This window comes from Grus americana, chromosome 11, assembly GCF_028858705.1.
Source record: "Grus americana isolate bGruAme1 chromosome 11, bGruAme1.mat, whole genome shotgun sequence".
In the NCBI taxonomy this organism is placed as follows: Eukaryota; Metazoa; Chordata; class Aves; order Gruiformes; family Gruidae; genus Grus; species Grus americana.
This window is the reverse complement of record NC_072862.1, coordinates 3,388,143-3,408,660: the sequence shown is the minus strand read 5'-3', so window position 1 is coordinate 3,408,660 and position 20,518 is coordinate 3,388,143. Positions and strand designations below refer to the sequence as shown.

General features: G+C 39.8%; 1 protein-coding gene across 4 annotated transcripts in view; it reads left to right on the top strand.

Annotated features, from left to right (window-relative positions):
* LOC129211540 (contactin-6-like) overlaps positions 1 to 20,518 on the top strand; it is a 146,859-nt gene that overhangs the window by 106,832 nt on the left and 19,509 nt on the right. For all 4 annotated transcript variants that reach the window (XM_054838778.1, XM_054838780.1, XM_054838779.1 and 1 more), the window contains one exon: positions 15,393 to 15,520. In XM_054838778.1, the coding sequence (XP_054694753.1) occupies positions 15,393 to 15,520 (128 nt within the window). The remainder of the gene's footprint in view (positions 1 to 15,392; positions 15,521 to 20,518) is intronic.

Sequence of the window (20,518 nt, the reverse complement as noted above, 5' to 3'; positions counted from 1 at the left end):
AATATTGCTTTTGACAGCTCATTGACAGAAAACTTTGATGCCAGAGGCCTATTTGTCTTTAGCAGTGGCCCTACAGTTCTGCAGATATAAAGCTGATCGAGAACAAAGCCAAACTGAATACACACGGGTAATCGTATGATACATACGTTTGCGTTCATCGGCAGTTAATTCACCGCGACGCTATCAGAGCTGACTGTTTACCGCACGCAAAGCCTGAGTGAATCAGCTTCATGTAGGAGACGTCAGTGGAGGCTTCAGGGAAGCGGAATATACCCCCAGGCTGCGGCATAATTGCTTCGCAGCTGTACAGGTTGTAAAATAACCCAGAGCTAAATCAGCCTCCATATTGTCAGTCTCTTCTGCTTAGACAGGATTTAGCCACTGGACCAGCATACTGGTACCCTCTGTCACCAACCGGTATGACGTTGCGTGGTCTTCAGCAAGGCTTTACTGACCTTTTGTCCGGGATGGCTGATAGCTTATTTGTGAGTTGCCACAAACCATCTACATTATTACATGGTAATGTCAATTAAATGGTGAAGCATTAAAATCAAAAGTGGCTTACTGGCTTGAGTAGGTTGTGAATAACGTACATAATATACAACTGTGATGGTATTTCCACATGCAAACGTAGACAGCTGGACGAAATGGGTGACTGTGTCTAAGACTTGTAATCTTTCTCAGCATCCTTCAGTTCACAAATGTAACAGCAACACCGTTTTATCCCATTATCATTTTCAAAGACTGAAAACAGAATCAGTGATTCATAAAGCTCTGGAAATCAAACACCAGGTTTTGCACACAGGACCAGTTGCTCAAGGTTAGTGTGGGTCACATAAGACTTAAAATAATTATAATTCATCAAAACAACATTATTCAAAACTGTGACACACAGAAATACTTCCCTAGCCCCTACTGCAGTGATGTACAATGCAGATAAAAGTGAACCGGAGAAGTATATGTAAAAGAAAGTGCAAATCTGAGAAGAGATATTTCACATAGGTATTCACAATGAAACAGAAAAATTTGGGTAAGCAATCCATGCCACAGGACATGAAGAATTTCCCAATGATTTTTCCCCACCCTTTCAGTAATGGCAGTTTTATTTTCCGTTTAACTGCTCAGCTATTGATGAAAAATATTTTTCTAACTAGCGTTCAGTCAAACCTTTTTTGCATTTTGATCATACAGTCTATTCAACAAAAATGCCTGTTCGTTCCTATTAGACGCAGCCTGTCCCCCCAGTATGTAGGAAACATGCTCAGCGTATAGTTTGCCACAGTTTGTCATCTCTGGATTTTCTGACATTGATGAGGACAGGAGCAAGGAGAGCACTGCTTTAACCCTACCATTTGAATCGCTGAATTAAGCCTAGATCCTGAGGTTCTAGTACCATGATATTCCCCATCTGACTTGCTTATAAAAAATATTTACATACTGTACACAGTATTTACTTGTGCTTCTGTATTAATTTACTAACAATAATTATAAGCACACTGTAATTTTTGAGCATCCCAGAAGGCCTTCTGCTGCCTAGCAGGGGTAAACAAAAGGAGCAGGATTTACAGTGAGGCAAAGGGAGACATTGTTTAAACTCTGCACGTGCAAAACATTATTACCAGTTTGTCCACTGGTGCAAAGTAGAATTTATGAGGCTTTTTGATTATTAAATGACAAAATAGCTAATGCCATGGTTTTAAAGAAGAGAATGTAACTCATCTATACAGTATTTTTCCAGAGATCTTTGTGACAGAAAACAGAAAATGAAATAAGGATTTGTATGGCTGTAATTAATGTACACAGCTAATTAAAGCAGTAAAATCATATGTATCTTTGCTCATAAAAAGGAGAAGGAATCTGCTCTGCCTTTCTCCCTATACATGATTAGAACCTGACATGTCACATAGAGATTAACTATTTTAACTTATTAATAAGGAAATAAGCTTTCCTTATTTCTGCTCTCATTTTATTGTGCAGCATTTATAATATCTCTGCACTTCTTTACTGGCCCTTTTTTTTTTTTTTTAAATATTTGGTTGTCTTATAAATGATGAAAAAAAGGAAATAGCAGACCTTTACGGTTCTGACAGCAGAACTGTGATGGACACATTGCTAAATAAGTCAGATCACACAGGTACTTCAGAATGATTTAGACAAATTCAATTTTTTGTTACAGAAATAGTGCAACTAGACCTATTCCACCCTAAGGGGAAAGGATGATATTTATTTATTTTCACCTTCTTTCTTTCACTCATGATACTAGTGTCTTCCTGATCGTCATGCATGCATGGTCACTGCTCTCCCTGCTCATCTGAGCTCTTAATATGACAAGATAAGACTGCTTTCTATTAGTGTTAGTTTGTAAGTATGTAGAGAGAAGTGTACCAACTAGGAAGAGCTAATTAATACACTAATATTAATAAAAGCACCATGAAATATTTTGTATTTTATTGCCTCTGAGGGTTTTTTATCAAGCCTTTTCAAGTTTACCAAGCTGCACTATTTGGGCCCCCGCTATTTGAAAAATATCTTAACATTTCCTGAGTCTGAAGCAGAATCTTCTGAGCCTCTTGCCATGGCCCAGCAGAGAAGGTCCTCAGCCCTCAGTCCCCTTTTCAGGGCACAGACCGTTTCCTCCAGCCACACTTGTCTCTCCCACCTTCTCTGCAGCTCAAGCACATCGTTGCCCAGATCTTCACCACCTTGTATGCTCTGATTGATGTAAAATACTTTATTGCATTTGAAGCATACACGTAAGTCTTTCAAAAAATTCCCAAATCAATAAATTTTTATACTTGATGGTAAAACAAAGCCTGAACACACCTATACTGTTCCCAGTCTTAATGTCCCCTCTGCATTGAGTATTCTACTTCAAAATTTTCAGAAATAACTAAATTCCACCCTCATTCATACAGCTCACCCCCTGAGTAGTGGGATTTGTCTTTGGCTCACGCTGCTGGCCACCTTAGAGAGGGAATTCAAGGTTATCGGCTGCAGGAATCAAAAATAAATTCCACAGTTAGCTAATCCTAGCTGGTTTTACCTGCTCTCTCTTCACGTGATCAGCTGCTCTGGATCATCTAGCTGCACACCTTCAGGTTTTCTTTTGGGCAATTAACCTCCTTCTTTGGATCAAAGTCTGGAGAAATGGGCTTTCGGGAGCAATACTGCTTGTCCAATGAGCAACTGTTTGAAAAGATTTTGTTTGCCCTTTGCTGAATGCATGACTTTTTCCTGGCATGTGCTGTGGATTTTAGCTCAATGTAGAAACGAAATGCAACAAAGAAAAAGAACGAGCTTCATGCTCTGAACTCCCACCCTGTAGAGTTTGACACAGATATGAGCTATTTTCATGTATGTCTCATATTCTCAGTAAGTGCAATGGGAGTTTTCTTCATCTCGCTTCTCACTTCTATCATTTCATGTGTCCGCTGAGGAAAAGCGGAAAAGAAAGAGTAGAAGGGAACAATTCATATATGAAATAAAGTAAATTTGCAAGTCTAGACACTGATCTCATCACAAATGTATGTCTCGTTATCGCCTTCAGTGGATTCAGGATCAGGACCCTCATGGAAAACTTATTTTATAAAAATTCTTTTTGATTGAAGCATTTTAATAAATGGGAATTGGAACCCCTTTTGCTTTGCCAGAGAGAGGTGCTATTCCCTCACCATGAGTTGAGGAACCCCAAACACTGTAGAGAATGCATATAAACATACGTGATTCACTCCACTCAGAATTTAAATGAGGATAGCTGAGGGAAAACCGAGAAATGAGGTAGGCTGAAAGAATGCATTAGTCATATACAGTACTTTCCATGCATTAATAATCAGTAATAAGCAAATATTCATAATTTAAATCCTTTTCTGGGGACCCGACAAGAAGTACGTTTAGGAGTCAATAACAGATGCTCAATACTTGTTGGCTCCTAGACTCGCTTGTAGGACACAGTTCAGTCCCATCTCTGTGAAGGATGGTAATTGATTCTCTGCCATAAATAAAGCTGCTCTACGTTGTAAATTCTCTCTCCCATGCCACACTTGGTTTTGGCGTTTTGTACTCAAGTTATTGCCATTTCTCAAAGGAAACATGGGGGAAGGATTGAGCGCTGAAATGAGAAGTTGTCTTTCAACAACCTTATGCAAGGAAAGCTGAGCAGATGTTGTGACTGGAGACCTCTAACACTATGGATGGGGGGAATTATCTGGTAACTGCCGAGGTCTTACAGCTCAGCTGCCCCTTGGAGACTCAAACTCAAGGGGTTTCTCCTGCTTGCATGTGAAACGCAAGGACCCAGCAGGTTTCATTAACTAGAGGGTTGGACACGCTCACGGTTGTGTGCTGCATCTGAATCGCTCTGTCAGTCTCCTGGGCAGGACCGTTCTCCTACATCCTTCTGAGCACTCACGGCCACCATCTGCTTCTGCCTTTCTTCTGCTGCTCCACTGTTCAAAGCCAGATTCCAAACCCATGAACATTTTAACACATTTTAAACTTTTTTGTTATTTGGGAAAAGAATTTTGTCTTCTTGTGACTGCTGTTGGATTGAGAGAAATAGGGAGTTAAAAAAATAAAGGCAATTAATCGGTAAACAGGAGAAGTCCTCAATCTGCTGATCAAATATAACATACAAAACATATTGTACTGTGAAACAGCATTTCAGCTTGAACCAATTTGAGAAGAAATGTGTCAGGGCAGTTCAACAAACTTCAATGAAACATTTCAATTACCGGAATGTCAACACTGTTTGTTGAGCTTGTACTGAAACCTTCCAGAATATCCACTATCTTTAAAAAAAAAAACAAAAAAACCACCAAAACCTGCTTAGGGAGGAATCAAAACAAAATGGATTGAAAATTCCAAAATTTGCACTAGTCTACTAACAAAGGAGGAGATTGATGTCACTTAACTTTTATTTAGCTGAAGTCAATATGCAGTCTAAGGTAATTATTTACTTTTTCTTGGCAGGCACCTCCATCTCAAATGCGATGCCTAACTTTTAGATGAGCAAAACTGAGGGAATGAAACCTAGCCACAATGTCCGAAAAAACCCAACCTATACTGAAGTCAGACCCGATGAGTAGCACAGGCAAAGAGAAGCTTTGCTTGTCATGCTGCTTAGTGCCACAAACCGCCCTGCTTTATGCACCCGCTGTTTGCAGATAAAGGTAGCATAGACATTTGTATGCTGGTAGCAAGTTTCATATAGAACATATTTTCTTATGCTATTCCAGCACTTTCCATTCTATTCCCAGCTTTCTACAGCAATGCGGCTAGGTGAATAGCAATGGGATATTAATATTACTATTATTTTATTTTTTAAGTCTGGTTTTTGAAGCCTGGATTAAGTGTATCTCCATTTTTATCCTTCTTGCTTTTCTACCACAAGAAGCTTTGCATAGCTTTGATGATATGCCTTAACCCTTCTATCTTATCAGTGTCTGTGTGCTTGTAAAGAAGTTCATTTCCTATTTTAGTTTTTAAATAGAGTACTTGAAGTGTGGGCATCAGCAACCAGAGCAATTCCAGATATCTTAGACACCATCGCTGTAAGTCAACATGAATACAAATTAAGCTTATCTCTTGATGAAATTTTAATTTTGCTTAGGGAACCAATGGAATTGATTCCACATCTGCTAAATTTGATTAATCACTTCAGTTCCATTCCTTGCTAGCAAATAGATTGACAGAAATCAAAGGCATGGATTTACCTGCCTGCTTTCAGTGCTTGGCCTGAACTTACATATAAAGATATGAAAACTCCTACAAAACCTGAGATTGCTGTATAGAATTGGTTTGTTATTTCATCTCTCAGGCCACACTACTACTATATATTCAGTGCTAACCAGACAAAACCCATCATTGCACCTTTCCCAAGGGAATGCTGAGAGCTGCAAGGAGTGTTCAATGTTCTAGTTAAAAATATCTTATGCTCAGATCACAATGGTCACAGTTTCCCTGTGAAAGAGGAGAGGGTATTGCAAAGGACTAATGGAGGCAGCTATAATATGTATCTTGAATATTTATTTGTTAACAGAAGTGGTATTTTGCTGGTTTGTGTGTAGGTTGTAGGCATAAGTGTGCAAGCATTTGCCCATGCTTCCTTCTGAATAATGTCATTGAATCTAGGAGGAACATAAAGCATGGCACAAATCGCTGAGGAGTGAGTACACATGAGCAGAAATGTTTGGTGATCCAGCGAAACTAATGGTATTGGCATAAGAAAAGTTTTACAACCGAAGGGATGCCAGAAAATGCCTCAGGCTGACCTGAAGCACCTTCAGTCTTTCCTTCTTTGTGTTTTCCACTTTTCCAGTTATTTCTGTCTTCTTCCCCAAGCTGAGAGCGAAGGCAGGGGAGTGGAAAGCATATGAGTGAAAGATGAGGAGGGAGATATAAGGAGAAGGACATTGAGCACAGATGAGGGGAAGAAAAAGACAATATTTTATTTTTCCTCTTAATCTTATTTTGCTTTGTTTTCCCCCTTTCTTCTTTCTCTGTTATCTTTCCATTTGAAGTCAATCCACTGCAGAGTAATGAGAAGGCAGAAGGGGACCCCCATTGCTACTTGACCCAATGAAGTGCTGGCAGGCAGCAGACAGAGAATATTAGTGCAGTGGAACACATAAGAAAAGGGCTTTTCCTTTCTTTTCTCTCTCCTTAGAGAGTTTCATAATGGAACAAGCCAATAAACCTAATTTCATCATGTATTACTGACTACTTAATGCAATAGTGTTTAGCACATCAGATAGCGTGAGCATCAAGTAAGCAAATGAACCATATGTTCTCACGTACAAGAACGAATGACAACCTGCGTGATGGTGGGTTTATTACAATTTCCCTTCTGTATGACACCTCTCTAATACAATTTTAAAATGGTCCTACTCAACTCCTGAGAACCTTGTTAAGGTGAGCCTTTCTGAGGGGCTGTCCTACATGCTGAGATGTCCCAAGCAATCTGTCACTCTTCCATGTCGTACAGAGTTGCAGCAAACGAAACCCCAGTGAGTGTCAGCGTTGTGCCTTCTCTCCCTTTCAGTTCATGTTCTGTCCCTGCTCCATGCACGTATTCTGATTGATGTTCAGGATTTCATCCAACGCCAGCTAATCGCATTGGAGTTTTTCCATTGACTTCAGCGGGCTTTGAATCAAGGTTCCTAATTAGGAGTTTGCACAAAAAATAACGAGAGAATACAACCTTCTGTGCTTCTCTTCTAGTCCAAGTTGTACTGCCATGCACATCATTACCGTTGCACTCTTCTGGGGTGTATTGCCATAGCGTGCAAAAGTACTAGTATTGGATGAAAAAGGTGCTGCACAAACACCAAATAGAAGATAGTTCCTGATCCCACAAGTTTTCGACTTAAGAGTAACATTAGAGGTAAGAGATGGATCAGGATATGTTGGGGAGGTGATATGAAAAGGAGCAAGAAGATATTGATAACATGACAGGCACATGGACGGTTGCCAGTCATACTGTAGGCGTGATGAACAAAGAGTCTTCCAGGGAGGAGTTTCTGGGATCATTCTGAGTGTGAAGGGTTATGTGAGCAAAAGCATAGAAACCGTACTTTGAGAATGTGGCTAATGTTTGGCCAACGTGAAGGACTTGTAGGAGGATACTAACGCCTCTGGTTTAGCCATGGGATTTTATTACAAAGAAATACTGCTATTTCATTACTTGTTTTCTGTGAGAACTACAAATCTTTTCGAATTTTCAGAGAAAGGAGGATTCTGCTTAAGGGGCATGTACAAGTAATAGAATATTACTCACGCATTAAAAGGACATAAAATTTCTATGCTCCATGTTATTTTGGGTGAGGAAGTGGGTCTAAGGCTTCAGTGAACCACATGTGGTCCCTACCATTATTGCTCAAATTAAGCATAAATTCTATAGCCCAGTCAGGATTGCCCCAGGGTTTCCTTCAAGCCAACAGGAGGTCCAACCAACCCCTCAGTGGAAGAAAATAGGGATTTTGGTGCTTCGGTTTTTTCTGTCCTAGAAATTATTTACCTGAGTGAGGAATTTTGAAGTATTCATTCCAAAATCCGTTTCCTGATTTGATTGCTAAAAATTAATCAGTCCAACATTAGAACATAGCTACTGCAAGAGCATGTCCAATACTGTATATGTTATGTGTGCGCGCACATGAATATGCTGTCCAGGGTTTCTGAAAGCAAGCCATTACCACGCTGGTGTCAGTTACTTGTTGTATATACAGAATACTTTAAAGTTAACAGCAGGTTTTACTGTACTTTTATTTTTGAAATATGTTCTGACAAGCAGATAGGGAAGAAGATTCCTGTAAGTGAATTAAACTCCCACGCAGAGGGTAATTCAGGGCCTTATGTACTGTTTAAATTCTACTTAAGTCCCATATTAAGGGTTTTGTTTTACATCTGCAGTGAATTTGGTCCTATGAATGGCTGCGTCTGCACTCCTAATAATGTCTGAATCATAAAAACAATGATTAATGGTGGGATTAGATTGAATAGTACTAGTGTGGGCATACCATCCCGTGCTGAAAGAACTTTTCTCTGATGTACCAGAGTTGTAAAGATTTCATAAAAATCAGCAGAAATTGTCTGCAAATAGAAAAAATGGCAACCTTTTTCTTTGGCAATTCAGTTCATTTTCTACCTGGATTCTCACCACAGAACCTCGCACCGTCTGGTTCCTTTCCTTCTCGGGGTACTACTTTATGACTATATTTTTTTCTGCTATGAATGTTCAGACTAATCAACATATGGCTACATAAATAGGATGTTTCATTCCGTCCTGTGCACAAGGCAGACTAATAACCAAGATCTCTTTCTTTTTGCCTGGACACGCTAAGGTATGGCCCTTGCCTCAGTCCAGGATTATACTACACCTCTCCTCTCGTGACATCCACCGTTTGGAAGCAGATTTGCAATAGGACAGAGAAAGACACAGGGCAGAGGAGAGCCATAAATGGGCCATATCTTGTAAATATGACACGAGACCAAGTTCTCTATGTGGGAAAAGACCAGAAACGTGTGTGTGTGCTTGGCGCAGCAGACTGGGGATGAACAGGCTCACAAGCACCTTAAAACTATCGCAAGGATTGAGAAAGCTGAAAGGATTAAATCACTGCTTGTTTGTTTTGTTCCATCACTAAACTAGTTGTGTGGTTGGCACGTCGGTCGTTCCTGTACACATAGAGGTGCTGTTGCCCAGCATTCCCTGGCTGCAAGTTTTGAGACATATTACTACAGCAGACTTAGACACGTGTCTACAGACAGGGTGGGTTTGTCATTTTTTTCCTTTGGTCATCGCATAAGAACATCTGCCTCACATTTAATACTTGAGTATGTTAAAGACAGGGCAAAACAACTTCTGCTATTTTATGTTAAAGGGAGTACCGTCTCCTGAAAATAGTGTATTTTGTCTGGAAGGTTTATGATGGAGTACAACTCAGTTCAAATGTCTGTATATATTTACATAAAATAAATATTTGTGGTCCCAAATTGCAGAGATTCTATGCAAAAGTAATGTTCCTTTTTAGGAACAGAGGGGAATTTTAGGAAATAGCGAGAAACAGTGTTATAGCGGCACCTTCTACCATTGCTAATAGTATTCTTTTCAAAAATATTTTAATAAGAATATTCAGCTAGGTTGTGTAATTTTGTTTTGATCCAAATAGTTAACACAGAGTTTAATGGTGTTTATTTTATTTCCAGTTAATTGTCAGTCAACTCTAAAGCTCATTTATATCAGCATGCAGATAAGGAAAATCTTCTTTTAAGCATAGTTTATTAAATGACAATACTATTAGCATACAAATTACACTCAGAATAGGATAAACAGGTACAAAGATCATTAACATATAATACAGACAGTCGGATCTCAGATGGGACTCAGTGGGACCTTTTCAAAAATACCAGAGCTGTCATCAGCAGGCACAATTCATTCACTCAGTCAAACTTTACTCACATTTACATCTGCATAAATCACCAGTAATTCTGAGTCACCTGAGAGCTGTGCTCATGCTTCTGCCCCTCACTTACTTCCCCTCATACTTTTTAATTCAGCCTCTCTCACGCTTCTCAATCTTTGTAAAATTAGAAAAGTCAGATATTGTCTCAATGGCTGCTAGCGTATCTGAAGAAATTTATAAACAATATCTTTTTTCACAGCCTAAGAAAGCAAAAGTGTTTTTGCTCTTGAGCAGTAAAGTGAGACTGGGAAGACATGGTTTCAAATAGGATTGCTCAGATAATAAAAATTACTTTGCCTCTGATTTCATCAGCTCCAGCATACTCCCTTTTTATCTGCACAGTGCTACGATGATGACTTCAATAACATTATGAGGTGTCAGACACTTGATGTTAGAGGCAGACAGGAAGAAAGAAGAGTGAATCTTTACATCGGGGTTACTTTATTTTGAAAGGGATTATTTTATGCCCTTGAAGAAATAGCTACCCTACTGGCAGTGCTGAAATCTGCGGAAGCAGGCTTGATTCGCCTCCCAGTTTTGCACCAACCAAGCTCAACCGATTTTGATGGGGATTTCAAAGGCATTTGCGGTATTGAATTAAGGCAATTCACATCCGTGAATTAAAATCACACTTCTCTCTGAAACAGATTGACTGAACAATACAGCAGTGCACAAAAATTACCTCTACTGCACTTTAAAATCTAATGAGTTGACACATCTTTCTTTTCTCATATTTTATTTTTCTATCAGCCTTGTTAAATACATATTATTCTTTCATGCTTTTAAGATCAAAGCAAATAGCCATCAACAATCTTTTGTTCACATGAGACAACACTTTCGGAGATGGTTTTGTTTGGCCTGGTTAATTAAAAGCTGTACCTATCATCCCGGCTTGATTTCTCAAGTTCTTTACTTAAAAAGTATGTGTGACAATTTTAATGAGCTCTCACTTCGTCCCAGTCTCATGTCTTCTGCAGAAATATTGCAAACTCTTCTTCTTGAACGTTACACGGAGTTTAGACTCCAGCAGATCTTGGGTAGGTTGTTTGTTTTCCCTTTCTGTGTATAATGCTTGCCTTGTATACTAATGGAGTCACCCAGGGAGGACGAGGACGTGGATCAATCCAACGGAATGAGTAGATTAAAAACAAACAAAAGGACGTCGCTTACCCTATTCTTAAATAAACTGGGGAAAAACTTCTCAAAAACTGTCGTGGGACTAAAGGTTTGCAGAGGCTCAAAGGCATTTGGATTCATTCCTGAAGACAGATTTCACCCTATTTAGAAAACCACTCTCTCTAGATCCGGACCCTGGGTTACAGGTTCCCGGTGCTGGGAAGGGGCTGTGGTACCTGCCGCTGCATCCTTACCCTGCCCTCCCGCTCTGCCACGGGCATCCTGCTGATGGAAAACTGGCCAGACATGTCTCTGAACTAGATTTTAAGAGCTGTCCTATGTTCCTGTGATCCACGTGAAGTGAACTGCATCCAACATACCATATCTTTTTGCAGGGTAAGTTCCCAGGCTTGTTACAGAATGATATTTCTTGGTATTTCTAATTAGACCTTGCGCGCAGGAACTTTGTATGGATTTATGTAACTGGATTTTCATCTTTTCTTCATAACAACTTTGCTTAATTGAGCTATTTACCCAGAGGTAGCACCTCTGTAATTTGGGCAGGAGCATAGGCATCAGCACAGGTCTGATAAGTATGTAAGCATTTTGTAAGTCAGAGATGCCAGTTTAGAGTTAGGCTTATGCTTAAGCAATCCCTTGCTGCAACAGGGCTTTGTGAACAGCTGTGTCCCGAGTAGCTCCCTTCATTTTGCCTTCTCCTACTTCTTTCACAGATGCATTTATCAGCTCTGTTTCAGATCTTTTGCTTCTTGTCCCTCGAAGCCCAGTTCTCCTGGCAGACAACATATTCTACTTGCATTATATGGGAGAAGTTAAACTTTTCTGTGTTGTTGCAGTACTTGGAATTACCTTGTCTTGCGATGCAAATGCTAAGAATTATTATCTATAGCCTTCACGCAGTCTAAAATGTTGTGAACAGTAACGGTTTTCAGCAAGCCTTTCAGCAGGTGAGACGTGCATTTCACAGCTGCTTTTTAAATCGTTTGTTAGAGCTTGATCCAAAGCCCATTAACGGAGATATTCCCATTGCCTTCAGAATCACATTTCTATTATTTGAAAGACAAATGGAAGAGGATAAAACACAGCCCCTCTGAACCCACCCACGGCGTAAAGTTGTGGCTCTGAGAAAGTTTATGACAAGTTTGTTGTTCATGGCAGCTGGCTCACTATTTCACATTGCCTTTTTTTTTTGCATTTGAAATGCATCATCTTGATTTTCTGCTGTGCTCTGCCTTCTCATCCCTCTCCTGACACAGACCTCAGTACAGCTGAAAATCACTCTTTTTTTTTTTTTTTTCCGTTCTTTTCTTTAATTCCCTTCCCCGCTAACTAATTACTCTGGAGTCCTTTGTGCTTTTACATAAATTCTGCCCGAGTATCTTATTTATTGCTAGCTCCCTAATTGTCTTTAGGTAGCGTGACCTCTGTTTCAAACAACTCTGGAGCTTTTATTAGCTGATGGTTTCTCTTTGCTAAGCTCCGGTTTGATCCATTCAAAGAGCCATTCCATCCTCAGCCTGCTTGGTTGCTGAAATGTTGTGTCAGAACAGTATTTCTTCAGCTCAAATGTTACTTTGAGAGCTCTTGAGTGGGTACAAACCCCCCTCAGTGGACAAACCGGGAAGCTGGGAATTATTCAGGTCTCAATTCCTAAAGAAGAATACAGGGGGAAATAATCTGAGCTAGACATGACTAAACTTCAGTCAAAAAGCCCTAGCCAGAAATCCGTGGAGAGCCTGTGCCTTCAGAGATTCTCCCCTTTATTATTCTATATTTTTACAGACTGTTTTCCCCGTGCATTTGCCTACATTAGAAGCTTTTGGGGGCTGGGATTGACTCTTTTATGCCTCATGCCCACTTCTGGATCCCAATTTGTTTTACTGCAACTGCAGTAAAAATAACAGGACATCAATATTTGGTGGTGAGAAAGACACTACAGTGACTTGTTCTAACTTATTTTTGAGGTATCCAGTTTGTGAACATTTGCTGATTCACACTTGAATCTCTTTTGATATTGTTTGATGAAGCGGCCATATGTTAGCTAACCAGTCAATCGAATCAACTATTTTATCACCAGCAGTTTCTAATGAGAGGGTTTTCTTGTGGCTGGTGCAAACTGATGTGAAGAAATGCATCATTAATGCAAAGAAAATTGCAGAGGCAGAAGTGAAATACTTGCAAATGTTTCTTCATATTTAAACTTGCCTTTGAAATACTGTCATCAGGTGTGTCCCCGTACTGAGAGGGAGAGGCACCCATAGTCTCTCGTTTTGATGCTCAACATCGAGATGCCAGCAGAAAGGCTCAGCTCTTTCTTGCTTATTCATCCTTCCTTATCTGAAAAATGTCATTTAGTTGATACATCATTATATTGAAGAGCATACTTTGTTGCTTCATATTTTGCTCCTCTCCAGTTTAATATGGGTATATGATGGATTATTAAACTCAAACTTATTTTCTCGTCGTACTACAAATTGTGTGCAAACAACTGCTGCAGTACATGGTGATTATTGCCAAGGTAACAAAGATTTTTTTGTCCAAGCCAAACTCCCTGCCCCTCTCAGCTCCACGCCCCAGTGAGAGAGTGCCCGGCACCACGGGGACATCTCAGCTTTTCTCATTCCTCAATCCACCCCTGCTCAGGGGCAAATCTTTCAGCAGGGTAAGGCCAGTGAGAGGGGGAGACATGAAACTGGGGGCGGGGGGTGAGTGAGAAGACCGCCAGAAATCCAAGTCTGGTGCTTCTCTCCATCACCTGAGGGGCTGGGAGCGTGTAACGGGAAGCAGAACAAGGTCTAATGTGTGTTACACATATAGCTACAAGCGTATAAATACCGGAGTGGAATGCAGCAAGACACTATGGTGTTTTTTGTGTGTTTAATGGCTATGATATTACTGCCAGCTTCAACTTCTGCTCTCGTTATTGTTCGTTTCCTTTAATAATTCATTACATCATCCAATCTTATGTTGTTAGTAATAAATATTAAATACCCAAGCTGTGATGCATGAATTAGATATTTTATTTTTATAAAAGGATTCTTGTATTAGATTTAAATGTCAATTAAAAGAGGAATATAAAAAAATAATGCAGTGCTTCAGTGAGCACTGGAGTGAATGAAGCCTGTTTTCTTGTGGATTTGTGACTTACAGCTGGATTTTGTCAGATGTAGGAAAGTGTGGTATTTGAGTGCAGCTCTTCCCCGGTCAGGTGCAGATTCTCTGATGCCTACTTAGGAACGTGTTGATGCAGTGGCCTCACCGGCAAGAACAGTTGTACATAGAGACCCTGACCCCATTTTTATGAAACTTCCATAAACTTCATGTCTTTCAGCCCACTGTTCTTCTAACCTCAGAAAAAATTGGTCAAGAACGTCAACATCTACTAGGTGCAACAGGTGGATGGAAGATCTGACACAAAATTAACAAAACATTACAAGACGATATTATTTTCTGTCCAAAAATTGATTGCTTACCTAATTCAGGTTTCATTTTGGAGCTCTTACCTTTGATAGATACGTGTTCTGTATATTTCTGAAGAAAATCTCAAAACTCTGAGGTGTTGTCCTTGTACGTAGAAGCAAAAAGGTGCCAGGCATGCAGCGAAAGCTTACCTAAGGAAAACATATGTCAAACTCTGTACTGACTCACATACTAAAGCATCTCACTGACATGAAGAAGCATATGAACAAGCTTAGAAATTAATTTTGTCCATAAAACCCAGGAGTGGTCCTGAAATTACTATTAAATGCAATTTACCCAATACTCTACAAACTGGCGTAAACAACATGGTGACTAATAAGGTGATTTGAGGGCCCTGTGAGACAGCGATGTATTTGATTTGGCTCCTTGGCTTGTGAGATGGCATTTCAGCATCTCAGCTAGTCTGCTAATATCTTTTAATAATCCTGCACAGAATTGCACAGACAGCTGGGCTCAGACACAACATTAGTATGGCAGAGAAGCATTGGGATCGGAAAAAAAAGCCCCCCATGGTAAAATATAGCACAATTAGGTAACAAGTTGGATCTTCCTTCTTTCTCTTGAGACTCCAAATTTTACTGCAAGAAAGTCAGCTAGCTAAGTTAATGGTCAACTCCAGTATGTCAATATAACATTCCTAATATAGAAATCAATAATAAGCAGAGGTGAAAATTGGTTGGTACATATTCAACTTGCTGTAGAAGACAAAAAAGTATAACGGAAGCATTTAAATACTAAAATTAGCACTACATTTCTATTACAATTCCTGTAACAGAAGTCTTTTCTTCTTCTTCGTTTGTTTATTTTTCTCCCCAGGGTCACCTTACTGGAGGATGGCAGTCTCAGGCTCTATAACATCACCAAATCAGATGCCGGGGTGTACACCTGTATAGCAACAAATCAGTTTGGAGTTGCCAGAAGTTCAGGGAACCTGATTGTGAAAGGTACTTTAGTATCTTCTTTTGTGCTTTATGAATATTAGAAAGTATCTGCCTTTTTTTTTTTTTCTTTGGGACGCCCAAATCTGTGCCAATCAGTGCTAGTATTGACAGGTTTTCACTTGCAGTTTAAAGCTGAAACTTAGCTCTCCACTGCCTGCAGCAAAGAAAACCTCTTGACTGCACCATGCTGATGATCAATTTGTTTATCAGGGAGGTCTCCCAACATATCCACAGAAACACGTAGTAACATTAATAACGATATTTCCACTGCGGTACCATTTAGACATCGCAGGTGTAGGCTGCATTGCTGCAGGCATTGGGCAGCCAGGGTTTGAAAAGACACCGAGACAGCGAGGAGGTAGAGTGTACCCTGTGCAGTGTGCTTGGATCAGTTTATTCAGCTCGCTCACAATTTATATCACACATGAGACTGCAGAAGAGACTTTAAAGCTGGGGTGCCAAAAAGAAATAAGACGTTATGAAGTAAGCTGAAAATCAGGTGGGTTTATTTTCTTCGGCGTGGGGTAGATATATCTTGCATATGTTGCATTCCTGCAGATCCTGAAGCCACCCATTCCTGCTTTGCATCCCAGCTGCTGTGCGCTGCCTTGGTAAATAAATAACTCCAAAACAGATCAGAGCCAAGCAAAAACTCTTCTTTGGCCCTTCAGATGACTTTTGATTCTGCATATTAAAATGGCCATCCTCCACAGCCGTCTCTGAGTCTGCATTAATAATAAAACAAGGGAATCATTAGGGTACCTACTACACTTTCAAACTATTTTGTTTTCCTGGGTATTAATATTAAGACACTTTGTTTCACAGGACACCCCATTGTCTGAAAGCATTTGATTTTTTTTTTTTTTTGCCTAATTCAGCTTTTCAGAGCACCTTGGTAAAGCCAGGAGTTTTAATTGTAGATGTTGTGATGTTTTAGTTGGAGGTATATAAATAACTTCCCTAACAGTTATCCTGTGTTTATCAGTTCAAACATGCAGAAAAGCATGTTTCTGGCTAGGAGACACCTCATATCAAATGGTCACGTCTGCCGTAATTCTCCTTCCCTGCAAAGCTGCAGGTTTGTCTGCGCTGGGGCTGAGCTTCTGGTGTGACCACACGCTCTGGCTCTGGTCCCAATCCAGGGATGCTCTGCAGGGGAATGTCTTCCCTGCGGTATTTTTCACCCTTCTTTGAAACACAGTTAAAGACATTGTGGAACATATTAAAGTACGTTATGTCCAAAGCAGTCCTTTGCTTCAAAATTTTGCTGTGCTGAGGGATGGTCTGTCTCCATTAATAAAAAGCATTTGTACAAACTTACCGCTCAGGTGAGCTGGGGTATGTGAAAAGAGAAATTGCTTGTTTAGATATTCCTATGTGCAGCACATGAAACAACTAGGCTCTCTATCCTCTGATCTTTGACCACTGACAGAAGAAAAAGAAGGAAAACTGGGACAAACGTAGTATGTTTGGGGTTTTTTTGTTTTTGTTTTTGTTTTTTGCTCCTGCATGATCTTTCAATACAGAAGTTTTCTTAGACAAATATTCATATTTGTTGATTTTAAATGAGGACAACAAGTTAAAAAGTGAGACTTCTCAGATTATAGTAAACATATTTATCAGTTTTGCAAAACAGCTAACAATAATAATTTCTGTAGTTACAAGAGGAGCACATTATTAAATGTAATTTGTAACTCTCTCTTTTTTCTTAATAATCTTGTTTTCAATGACTTCAGAATGGTTACTGTAGCCTGCAGGCATGACCTCCTCCCTAACCTACTGCATCTGGCAAAAATCTTTTTCATACTCATATTATGAAAGAGCAATTAGCATTGATGCAGTGCAATGTGTGATCTGAGACGATGTTACAGCACAGCTAGCAATGAATAAGCCAAGAAGTTTAGGGTTTCGGCAGCTCTGACTTTATTAAGATTATATACCATTTCACATATCACATACATACATCCTAATGGAGCAATATGGGAAAATCACATTAAAACATGAAAAAAATATTTTGTTTGGCATTTATGAAGTTTATTAAAACACTGAGTAACAACACAGTATAAAAATGATCTTGTTTGCAGGGAACATTTGTTTTTGTTTCCCCTCTGGAGAAGTTTTGGCTGTTCAATTATAGGCCTCATTGCTTCAGCATTATTTTCAACTGAAATGTCAGAACTTGGAAAAGCATATCTAATGTGCAAATTAAGTTTATTGCTGCTCATTGAGTTGTTTATTCTTTGTGTGAGAAGTCTTTATTATACCTCCAGCACTCAGAACATCTTATCTATTTTCTCCTCCGGAATGGGATTTGCCATATAATGCATGTCTGCAGTTGCTAAGCAAGATAGATAGATAATGTAGAACCAAGAGCTTTTAAGAAGCTTTTAAAAGTATTTGAGGTGGAAGTCTTAAAGACAACCCCATAAAAGAAGCAGAAAATATCGCACTAGTGAACCACTCTACATCAGTGGTATCACTGGGTATGAGCAGGCTGGAACAAGAGGTACAAGAGGATGTTAATACCATAATAAAATGGATTTTTTTTTTTTGCTAACACTGCAAAAAACCACACCTCACATGCAAACCCAATGTAATTCACAAAAAGGCAGTTTTCAACATATATGTGGTGGGGGCAAATAGGTCCGTGATAAGAAGTAAACTTTTTATAAAACTAACAGCATATAACTATCAGGAATTGTTGTGTTATAAGAAATCGTTATGTTCTGATACTCCAAAATACCAGTTCACTAGAGGGTTCCATAGAATGCCTCTTTTTCAAAATATTTCTCTTTTTCCCTAAGGAGGCATTCCATAGGTTTTCACAGATAAATGATCTCTGGAACTTTTACTCCTTCTAATATTCTATAACAGGATATCAGATGTCTTCTTTCTGATGTCTTTGAATGTGTGATCAAAAAATGACACAAGAAATTATGTGACAGAGCTAATGAGGCAATCGTAAGCTTATTGGAACCTTCTGATGAAGAAAAGTTTCACAAAATTCCCAGCCAGTTTCGTTACAGCCAGTGGGAGGTAATGGCCCCTTCCCGTACAGCAGACGACTGGCTTTGATGGAGACTTAAAGATTTTACAAAAAATAGGACATAATTTTCCATTTGTATTCTATGGGTTTTAGAATGTAACTATTGAATCTGATTACAAATTCTGGGCAATCTTGTTTGTATCATTCTTGCTTAGTCTTACTTCGACCTTTCCATAGAAATAAATTGATTTTATTTATGGTATTTTACTTATTTATAGAATGCTGTAATTGTACACAGTGCATTGCGGAACAGTCAAAATGCACCGATCCTGGTGACCAACCATCCAACACGGAGAAGCAGGAGTTACAAAATGAGGTGGCATTAAGTCTTATGGCAGTAGAGGTGATGTGGGTCTTGCGAAGGGTAGATAAAGAGAAATTTGAAGGACAGGGAGTACTTGACATGTGGAAAACTCAGTAGTGGTGCAAAGCTTTAATAAAAGCTGAGTAAACCAAAGCAGAAAGGGTAAATTTCATCCTTGATTTGGAGTTTTAGCAGAGTACCCAATTCAGAGGGTATCTTCAGGCTGTCATCAAAGCAATGCAAAACAGACACATCCAAGTCAGCTTCAAGCAAGACAGATAAAATACCAGCAGCAGTTTGTATCTTCAGCAAGGAGCTCATCTTGGGCTTTGGGGTCTGCCCGAGAGGCCTGGGAAGCTGAACCCTCTTTACTCACATCCAGACTCTGAGCTTACCGACGGAAGGCTGACGAAACACGCTGTTGCCCTTCTAATCGACTGACAATGTGAACGAGCCTTGTTAGGGCCAGCCCTCTCCATCCCCAGGGCAGTTACACGGTGCAGGAGGCAGGAGCTGCGGAGGGGACCCTTGCAGTCATTTCAGAGGAGCTGGTTCCCACCTCCTGGATTTCCCAGCTCCACCTCGCTGGTCAGACCCAGGAGCTATGTGAGGTTGGGGATGGCCCAGGCTGACTTGCCAGAGCCTTCAGCACCCTCTTGTAAATCAGGTGTAACCTTTTGCATCATTTATAAGAGAACCTCTGTGGATACAACTCTCCTGCACAGCTGAAGACAAAACAGACAAAACCCAAGTGGAATCTGGGAGAAAGCATACCATAAACATTCAGAGCAATGTAGAATTTCCAAGTCGAGGTCAATTGTGATGTTCTGGAGAAGACTTTGTTTCTTCAATGCCATATTTCATTGGCTTTAAACGCTCAGTGTAGAGATGCATGGGGTTTATAGGCTTAAGGAGGGAGAGAGTCTTACAAGATGGCTTTAAAGGAGGAGATGACGAGTTTGGAGGACCACATCAGGCCAGTAGATCATGCCTCTCCACCTGCTACAGCCAAAGAGAAATTCCATCTATCATGAAAGCAACTTCCCAATTTTTAACATATAGCAGGGTGTTATTTCTTTTTTCTTCTTTTAACATATACAGCATTATTTCAAGTAATAGAATTTTTCTCCTCAAAGTTTTATTCATGCAGTTCTGTCTCAGCTATGAGAATAAGAAATACAGGAGAAAAAGCCAGGAAAGAAAACTTTGTGGAGGTTCTCTGTAGTTCCCAGATATTTTCAACATTATTCTACAAAAGTTACCTGTACTTCACAATGGAATTACTTCATCCGAGATTTATAGAGCCAAGTTCTTTGCCAGTGTGCGCTGAAACGAGTGGAGTTGTGCCAGCAAAGAACATGGCCCTTGAATCATCTGGAATTTATTGCATCTGACACACTGCTTCCAGGGAGAGGAAGACATTTCTCTAACCTAATGATGGAGTATCTTCAAAACAGTCATCTGAGGCCTTCACATTTCTGCAGTCCTTGACTTCAGACAAACTGATGGAGCTGCCACAATGATAGTTTTACACAGCTGTGAAGAGCAATCAGAGTACGCAGAGAAATCTAAGAAACCATGTTCCAGGTCTGAGCTCTAACTCACGATGAGAAGTTCTGACACTCTCTTAATGATGCCAGAAAAAAACCCC